At 47.4% G+C, this 10,047-nt stretch overlaps 1 protein-coding gene across 1 annotated transcript in view; it reads left to right on the forward strand.

Annotated features, from left to right (window-relative positions):
• Nucleotides 1-10,047, forward strand: part of Myrfl (myelin regulatory factor like) — a 119,404-nt gene that overhangs the window by 42,142 nt on the left and 67,215 nt on the right. Inside the window, exons 3-5 of the mRNA XM_021205470.1 lie at nt 1,584-1,651; nt 1,756-1,987; nt 2,634-2,725. Of these exons, the coding sequence (XP_021061129.1) occupies nt 1,584-1,651; nt 1,756-1,987; nt 2,634-2,725 (392 nt within the window). The remainder of the gene's footprint in view (nt 1-1,583; nt 1,652-1,755; nt 1,988-2,633; nt 2,726-10,047) is intronic.

A 10,047-nucleotide genomic window follows, 5' to 3' on the forward strand; every position in this document is an offset into this window, starting at 1 on the left:
CTCAGCTTTGGAGTGACTGAACGCGGGTGTACTGGCTGGCTTTATGTGTCAACTTAACACAGGCTAGAGTTATCACAGAAAAAGGAGCTTCTGTTGGGGAAATGCCTCCATGAGATCCAGCTGTGGGGCATTTTCTCGGATGGTGATCAACGGGGAAGGGCCCATTGTGGGTGGTGCCATCCCTGGGCTGGTAGTCTTGGTTCTATAAGAAAGCAAGCTGAACAAACCAGGAGAAGCAAGCCAGTAAGTAACATCCCTTCACGGCCTCTGCATCAGCTCCTGCTTCCTGACCTACTTGAGTTCCAGTCCTGACTTCCTTTGGTGATGAACAGCAATGTGGATGTGTAAGCGGAATAAACCCTTTCCTCCCCAGCTTGCTTCTCGGTCCTGATGCTTGTGCAGGGATAGAAGCCCTGACTACGGCAGGGGGCTTACCCGAGGGTCTAGATGCTCCTTCTCCCTACATTCTATCCATTGCCAACTCCATCCTTCTTCTAAATTTGAAGCTTGAGGTGACTTCAGTGTTCTGAGCTTTGTTTGATGGACGGTCTCCCTGTCAAGCCCGATGCCCTCTGTGCCGGATCCAGGCAGTTTCTGTTAACTCAGCCTGCCATGCGATCTCTGCTGCCACTCTATTGCTGAAATTCAGTCTGTGGTGGTCTAGCCTAGGGTATTCTAAACCTCTTAGCATTCACGCCTCTGTATTTCTTTACACTGATAAAGATGGGTATATATAGTCTCTCTTCCCTCCCCCCCCCAAGACAGGGTTTCTCTGTGTAGCCCAGGCTGTCCTGGAACTCACTCTGTAGACCAGGCTGGCCTTAAACTCAGAAATCTGCCTGCCTCTGCCTCCCAAGCGCTGGATTAAAGGTGTGTGCCACCACCGCCCGGCATATTCTTTCTTCCATGTTAGTAGAGGGCAAATAAATTTTAAAGAGCCAGTTTGAGGATAAGACTTAAAAAAAAAAAAAAAACAACAACAACAAAAAACCCCCCCCAAACTTCTCTGTTTAAAAATTTACCTTCTAAACTTAGCTTACAAAGTGATGGGCATCATAATGACATTTTCATACAGATGTGTCATTATATCCTAACCCCACTGCCTCTCCATTGCCCTCACTCCACTAACTCCTCCAAGCCCCCAAATAGTGACGGATGAAAACAAACTTTTATGATGTTCCTTTTCTGGAACCCTTGAGTAACTTCCAAGAGCTTTTGGGACGCACCCACACCTACATGAATGGAAGACCATTGCTGCTTCAGTGACAACATTTACCACTCCATTGAACCTAAGTTTGGAGCACTGCAGCACAGACTTTGTGAACATTTCCATAATTCTCAAAAATCCTCTCTGAAGAGGGGGTGGTAATAATTTCTATTGGGGGTGTGTGGTGTGGGGTTAGGGACCTAGAGAGGTGACGGGAAGAGCTGGGACTTGAAGCATAACCCCATCACATGGCACAGTTTGGGTTTAGCTTTCCTCCCTGCTCCTGGGGTGCTGCCCACGGGGGGTTGCCTCCTGTCGGTGACTAAAACAGGACACGAAGCAGAACAAAAAGCAAAGCAATATTTCTGATCCCCAGGCAACGGCAGCTCCCCGACACCCCACCCTACTCTGCATCCGACCCACGCTCTCCTCCACAGGTCAAAGGTGAGTCCATCCACATAGTACCTTGCACACACGCACGCACGGTTGACTCAGGTCTGGGCAGTGAGAATGAGAGGTACCTGTCGCTCCTGTCTTTCCTCCCACAGGCGCATGCTGCGGGACCCCGGCAGGGAGGATCCCAGCTGCCTTCCTCCACTCCACAGCACCAGGGCCTCTGCCTGAGCATCCATCCCAGAGCATGGCCGGCCAACCCCACAGCAGTTTTCAGAACGGCTACCCGGAGTCCAGTCACCCTGCCACCTGCCGGCACCAAACGGGGCCCTCCCGACTGGGAACGAGTTGCTCTTACCACCAGCAGCCTTTGTGCCACGTTCCTGGGTAAAGGATAAGTTACTTAGTTAGGAATCCACAGCTGGAGTGCCAGAAGCGACCACGGCAGGCTGTCCAGCAGGTGGCAGTGTGGAGGCATGAAAAGGGACCATGAGGACCTATGTTCCAGGTTTAGACAGTCTTCATTAAAAATCTCCATTCAAGGTCCTCACCTAACAGAGAGTTAAAATGTCAGGAATATGTATAACAATTCCAGGTGGCGGGATGAAGCACCGATTGCTTATGCTGCTTCCAGCAGGGGATGCCAGGGCAGTTTGAGTTAGGTCTTAGATAACTGTCAATCAAGATTTCTTTTTCCTCCTTCCTCTTTCTGGCCTATAGCCCTCCTTCTCTGGGGAGCCAGGGCCATCTGTGAATGAGATCAGGTTCCGTGCGAAGAGAACTCGTAGATGTAAAACGTACACCTGCATGTTCAGTCCGTGTCTCCTCTGCTTTGAAACTATACCTTTCAGGCAGGTGGATCTTCCATTGGTGGTCTACGGAAAGATTACATTTTAGAATAGTAGCGCCCAAGAAACCTTAGAGAACTCGAATTAGACTTGGGAAATCAGAGAGCAAAGGTCTGGGGAACTCAAGTTTGCTCTCCTGCAACAAGCCAAGTTGCTAACCAACCTTTCTGTTTCTCGACTTTTAGAGCCTCGTTACCCCCGACAAAGAAGAGAAAGCACTCGCAGATACAAGAGGACGCGTGGGACTGTAGCGCATGGGCCCACTACTTCAGACCAAGTGAGCGAGTGTGGCTTTGTGACAAAGTCAAGGCATGAAAGCCTTGACTGTCGGGTGAAGGCTTTTGACCTGCCTCTCAGCAGCTCCACACAGCTGTGCTCCCTCTCATAGAAGACCAACAATAGGCTTTGGGACTGTATTCCAGCCCTATTGATGTATCTTTCCTGCAGCTCAGTCACACAGGTGCCCCCAGGGCACCCGTTGCTCTGTCTCTCCCATGCAGGTAAAATGCTTCCTCTTTTAGGAGAAAGAAGTCTCAGAGGGACAGGCTCCAAGCCCGGGGAAATGGTATAGACAGAGCTTTCAAGATCCTATTGGCTGCGTACTTTCTTGTCGTCCTTTGTAACTTTATTGTGTTCAAGTATAGGTGTGTGATGTGCACGTGCGTATGTATCTACACATGCATTATCTTATATAACATGTAGCACATTTGTTTTGAGCTCAAAGGGATGGCGTTGGCAAGAACTCGGTCCTTTGGAATCTGAAGGTGAACTGTTGGAAGTTTTTGGAGAAGGGATATTACTCTAGGCCAATTCTGCTTGCTACTAGAAACATTCAAATGTGTACAGTGTGAATTGTGCCCCAAACTCAGTGTATAAATCCCATGGTCTGGGAGTCAGTTTTGTGAGAAGTCCAGGGGATCCCCCTCCTGTTCCTGTTCCCAAACTCACGATGCACGTTCTGAAAGGAGGGACCTGCTGCTTCTTACCAGCTGGGGTTGCTTTGACTTAACTAACCCTGTGGTAGGAGAGGACTCTTTCAGAGACCACTGGTTTCGGGCATCGACATGTGTGTATGTGGCTTTGTTGTTTGTGGTTAAAGACAATGACATCACCCTCTTAGCCAAGTCCCAAATGTGGTCATCTCTGAGAGTGTCCATGTTAGGATAACATGGATGTCGGTTCTATTAGAGTTGAGCCTTGGCCCTCTTACTGCCTCCTTTCCTGTCTCACTGATCTATGAACACCTGTAGTTAGCCTTTTCTCCCGACCAGTGACGCACCGGGTGCTTACTAAATCCCGCTTTTGGATGGAGAACCTCTGCCTGCCTTTCTATGCAAGGTTAGCCTAGTTTCTTTGGGGTTTGATGCACAGCTGGAATAGAAACACAGATCACATTTCCAGGGAGCTGAGGGAAGTCTTTACCCACTATTTTGAGGATGCCCCCACTGCTGGGTGACGCACAATGAGCCATTCAGATCTTCCAAGAGGTTCCTCAAAGGGCCATAGTGCTTCACAATTAGTCTTGGCCATTCCAGAGTTAAATGTCATCCCCGGATGGTTTTCTGCTGCTCTCTTAGGACGAGCATTGATTTCTCACCATCTTCAAAGGAAGCTCAGAGGAAGAACAGAACTGTCCCAGCAGGCAGCAGCTCCTGGATCCCTTGTTTAAGTCCCCTTTAAAGGACAGTGAAACGCTCGCTAAAGGGAATCGGCTCCAGATAATTGTTTGAGAAAGCAATGAAAAAGAAGCAATTGTCAGGGCCAAAAAGCCCTCAAACAAAAAACATTAAAGGCTTAGCTAATTAAGATACATAGCGTTGATAGGCTTGGTATACATTTTCTGGTGGAGATCTGCTGCTGTTTGATTTGGTGATGCAGAGACCAAGGGCCCTTACATCACTTGACATTGGAAGGGAAAATCTGTGCTGGTCTTATTATCAGGAGTCAGATTGTATATATGTATATGTATGTGTATGTGTATATGTATGTGTATGTGTATGTGTATGTGTATGTGTATATGTATATGTATATATAATGTGTGTATGTGTATGTATATATGTATGAGTGTGTGCGTGTATGTACATATACATTTCTTCAGTGAAGATATTCTAAATCAACCCATAAGGCTTTGCTGTAATAGATCTCTTCTCACATTGCTTCCAAGTGCCTGACGAAGCCAAAGCAATTCATTTTGGCTCACAGTTTGCGGCTGTGCCCTGTCGCTATGGGGAAGACATGGCAGAACCAGTCCAAGGCTTCTGGTCAGGTTCCATCCATGGTCAGAAAGCAGAGCAAAGTGAATGCTGGGATGCAACCCTGCTCCCCACATCTTTCCTGTTCATTCAGTCGTGGATCACAGTCCATAGGGTCCTACCATGCACATATAGGACCCTGTCATGAACATACAGAATCCTACCATGCACATATAGGATCCTGCCATGCACCTATAGGACCCTGCCATGCCCATACAGAATCTTGCCATGCACATATAGAATCCTACCATGCACCTATCGGACCCTGCCATGCACATATAGGATCCTGCCATGCATATATAGGATCATGTCATGCACATGTAGGACCCTGCCATGCACATATAGGATCCTGCCATGAACATAGAGGATCCTGCCATGCACATATATGATGAATGCTCTTCCCTGCTCAGTTGAGCATTTCCAGAAATGTTCTTATAGACACCACCAGTGGTATGTTTCCATGGTGACAGAATCCCAACAGTTCTACAGTGGGGACAAGCCATCACAGCTGATGATCTCCCTCCAGCAGCACACATTGGGCAAGGCTTCTAAGGCACCCTTTGTGAAGTTTGAGATGTAGAACTGCTGTGTTAGTGTGGACAGATCTAGAATGTTCCATGGTGGCAGGAGAGAGAGAGATATTGCTGTAGACTCCTATTCTCTGGCTCCTGACCCCACTTGCCTGAGAAAAAGAGGCTTGGTGTCTTCCCTGGGACCCTTTTACACACACACACACACACACACACACACACACACACCACACAATTTTATATGAAGTATTCTGCCTGCATGTATGTATGCACACGTGTGTCTCTGATGCGTTTGGAAGTCACAAGAGGATGTTGGGATGTTGGACAAGAGGATGTTGGTATCCTAGACTTGGAGTTAAGGTGATTTAAGTTACCTTGTGGGTGCTGGAACCTTAGATCCGATGCTTTGCTCTTAAGCCACTAAACTATCTCTGCAGCCTGGACGCCTCTGTATTTTGAACATCAGATAAGAAAGGGGTTTTCAGACCTAAAGACAGGATCACAGTGAGAGATGCAATAACTGAACATGCCATACAGGGTGGAGATATGCCCGATTCATCTCTTTAGCAGTTGGGGACTCTCTAAGTATGACTTCCTGTGGTCTGGCAAGAATCACAATTTTGGCTTCATTTACCTCTGAGAGTGTTTTAAAGCGAGGTGTACAGGTTATTTCAAAAGGCATTCAGACACAAGTCAAGGACTTTTCTCCAGTAGAATTGGGTAATCTGCTCTTAGTGTGTTCCATTTTCTCTAGGAATCCTTAGATTCCATGAAGGCAAGAGGGAAGTTTGCATCCGGGGTTTCCTCTTAACAGCTGTGATACCAAGCAGATTATCTGAGGTCTTTGAACCTCAGTGCCATCACTTGGAGACTTAGAGCCCCCATCTCACAACCACTCTGGAAGCATTTGGTGGCACATCCTTGGACGCATCCTATCAGCCTGAGATGCAACAGCTAGGACTAGACCTAACAGAAAAGTAAACCTATGCCCACCGAGAGACACGAGGCTCGGAATATCTGTCACTGCATTCCTCGTAACTCAGACGGTTGTCAATGGTAGGTTATACCACCGAGCTCGACAAGGTAACGAAAACAAAGGGAGGAAGGTCATTTGCAGCAATAGTGGGAAATGATAATGTTGAAATAATCAAAAAATCTCATGGACATAACGGCAGGCAAAAGATGCCAACACCTATATTACTATATTATATATCTCTCCTGCTCCCTGCTCCCTCCTCCCCTTCTGCCTCTCCCTCTTACCTGCCTTGCTTCCTTCTTTCTGATGCTTGCACTGGGGGTGGAGCCCTGCATCTTGCTCATGCCTGGTAAGCTCTCTAACCATTGGGCAGCACCCTCATCTCCCTCATCCCATCTCTATACATTTCTCTATGCTGTCAGACTGCAGGACAGTGGTTGATATTGGAAGGCAGGTGTGTGTGTGTGTGTGTGTGTGTGTGTGTGTGTGTTCTGGAAGGCTGATCCTATTGCTTGAGCAGATGGTAGTGATACAGTAGACCTACTTATAAAGAAGTAAAAAAAACCACACACACAAATGTGTGTGCTTCACGTCAAATAAACTTCAAAGAACTTTGAGCAAGTGGTTTCTTGCCTTGGAGATGATTTAAGGAGCTGGGGAAAAGCCAAGTCTGGGGCAGTTCTCTGGGTGCAGAAGGCACCAAGGGCTGGTTATTAGAAGTAAGGAGAATGGATGCCAGCATCGACCTTGGGCCTGTGCCTGGACCTTGAGAGTGTGCTGTGGTCTCCAGGGCCTCACTAGCCACTTAGAAACTCCCTGGGAAGCTAGAACTAAACCACCGAAGCTTGGCCACCTTTACCATTTTGATTAAGAAGGACAGAAAATGCCTTTATCTTCAATGATGACTCCAGTGTCATTGCCGATGAACTCCTGGCTTACTCTCTCCCGGGGAGGGCTGGAGGGAGAAGAGCTGAAGGATCAGCAGAGCTGTCCTTTGGCTACAGACGGGTATGCTGACCCTGTTACCACATGTGAGCAACTAGAAGGCCAAGTTAGTTGGCCTCCAGTCAGCATAGCAGATATAATCACTTCAAGATCAGTATTTCCCAAGGCCTCTCTGGAATAGCAGACATTAACAATACCACAGGCAGTTACCTTTAAATGCTCATGGTCCATTTTCCCCCACCTCCAACCCCCATCCCCAGTTCTTAACTCTTGGTGGTTCCCAGCAACATATGGGTGCCTAGGAGTTTGTTTGTTTGTTTTTTTTTTTTTTTTTTTTTAGTTTTTCAAGACAGGGTTTCTCTGTGTAGCCTTGGCTGTCCTGGAACTCACTCTGTAGATCAGGCTGGCCTCGAACCCAGAAATCCACCTGCCTCTGCCTCCTGAATGCTGGGATTAAAGGTGTGCGCCACCACCGCCCAGCTGCCCAGGAGTTTGAGGACCACAGCCTCAGTCCCAGTCTGTGCCATTTCTAAGCCGGAGAAACTCTGCCTCGGACCCCATCTTAGGCTGCGTTTGGTCTCGCCGGCAGCTGAATTTCGTCTACTTGGTGGTATGCAACAGAGGAGGAAGCCGGTGGTGCTCCCAGGGAGGGAACAAATGGTGTTGTCACTTGGCAGATGAGGAAACTGGAGCTTGGAGAGTGGTCCCATTTGCTGGGTGTCTCTCCTTTTGGAGTAGAGGTGCAATGTAAAGTCGAGGATAGGCTTGGGTGAATAGAGAAACACTGGTGGACTTTGCTTTGAGGCTTTAATGCTACGTGGCATTTGGGTATACAAGGAAGGCATGAGGAGTTCTAGAACCACCTTGAGTCCTAGTTAAGGTTCCCGTTGCTGTGAAGAGACGTCATGACCCAAGCAACTCTTATAAAGGCAAATATCTCACTGGAGCTGGCTTACCGTTTCAGAGGTTCAGTCCACGCAGGAAGACATGGTGCTGAGGAAGGAGCTTGATCTGAAAGCAGCCAGGAAGAAGACTGTCTTCCAGGCAGTCAGGAGGAGGGTCTCAAAGCCCACCCCCACTGCGACACGCTTCCTCCAGTGAGGAAAGTACATTTTCTGTGACGTCTGGGATGCGGAGTGACTTGGAGCAACTCCTGGTTTTTTGTTTTGTTTTGTTTTTGTTTTTAGTTTTTTGTTTTTTTAATGGAAGTATAAAGAAATGAAAGTTGGACAGGTAAAAAAAAAATACAGACCTTTTCTCTCATGTTCCCCAAGCTATAGGTGGCGGCACATTCCATAGCTAATATCATGCTTCTCTGTGACTATAAATAGTCCATACCTGGTCTTAACCGAAGACCGCTGTTTCTCGTTCCTGGTGTCAGGCAAGATGTCCGTCCCCCATCCCCATCCTCTTCTTCTTACAAGCCAGACTCTTTGCTTTTATGTCCTTATTTTTGACGACCCAATGATTTTCATTTGAGTTGCTTACAAGACATGGGCGTCATACCAGTTGGCTAGACCCCTGAAGAAAATGGCCCACCCTCTCCTACCAACCACTCTCAACCACAGACATTTTTGTGAGCTGCATCCCATTCCATGGCAGGATGCTGATGAGCCCAGTCTTGTGCGGATCATTGCAGTTGCTGAGTTCAAGAGAGCAAGGGCCATATCATGCCCAGAATGCAAGGCTTTACAATATTTTCTATCCCATCCCCTGGCCTTCAAGTTCTTTCTCTTCCCTCTTCTGCAATGTCCTCTGAGCCTTAGAAGAGATGATATAGGTAACCCATTTGTGGCTGAGCGGGCACCAGTCACTTACTCTTGTCACCATGACTATGTATGATCTCTGCACTTACCACTGACCACTACAGAAAGAAACCTCTTTGGCCAGAGTTGACAGCACCAGCCAACGGACATAAGCACGATGGTGTAGAAGACAATTTGATGGACATATCATGTCTGTCTAGCAACAGTAGTAGCCTTCCTATTAGGGCCTACAACAAACATTTTGCGTAGGTTTAGAAACCAGGAATTAATTCCCTCCCATGGAACAGAAAGTCAAGCAGAAAGTGGTTGTCAACTCCCAAAACAGACTTGCCCCCGTTGTGGCGGAAGGGATGCATCTTGCCTGACTGATTGGTAAGACTGCTTTCTGGCTTCACTGAACAAGACCGTTGATGTCAATTCTTCCCGGCAGTCAGCATGGTCTCTTATGGCACGTTGGGGACTAGCCAGCAGTGAGGAAGTTTCCAGCCTGGTTCTGGTCGATTTGATTTCTCTATGTCCTGTGACCAGAGTATGGGGTATCTTTAGCAAGAGGTCTTACCAGCTCCTTTGGGCAGGAAACCAATAGCAGATGCTGTTGCCAGCATCATTTCAGACGTCTCAGGGTCCCCTTGGCCAACAGTATAGGGAAGTAGCCACCTTTCCCTACCCCCCCCCCGAAATAAGATTTCCATTTACTAATACATGACTGTATCTATTTGTACAAGTTACTTCTGTTCAAACTTTTTTTATTTTTTAGATTTTACTCTTAATTGTGTATAGGTGTGTGCATGTGTGCATCTCTGTGTGGGTATGTACTCCTGAGCACAGGTGCACACAGGCCATAAGACAGCATCGGATGCCCTGGAACTGTATTACAGATGGTTAAGACCTGCCTGACTGGGCTAAGAACCCAGCTTAGGTTCCCTGGAGAAGGATACACTCATAGACACCAAGCTATCTCTCCAGCCACCTGTTCAGAGCTTTGAAAAATTAGCTAAGAACCAGACTTTTACAGCCTTTTTACACATTCTTAGTTTTGATTGGCTCTCATTCACCTCTCTGCCCCACCCCTTGACCTTTTTACCCCCAGTATCTGTCTCCTACTTTTGTATTACATGTGTTCTACTAAC

The sequence above is a fragment of the Mus pahari genome, chromosome 9 (genome assembly GCF_900095145.1).
Source record: "Mus pahari chromosome 9, PAHARI_EIJ_v1.1, whole genome shotgun sequence".
In the NCBI taxonomy this organism is placed as follows: domain Eukaryota; kingdom Metazoa; phylum Chordata; class Mammalia; order Rodentia; family Muridae; genus Mus; species Mus pahari.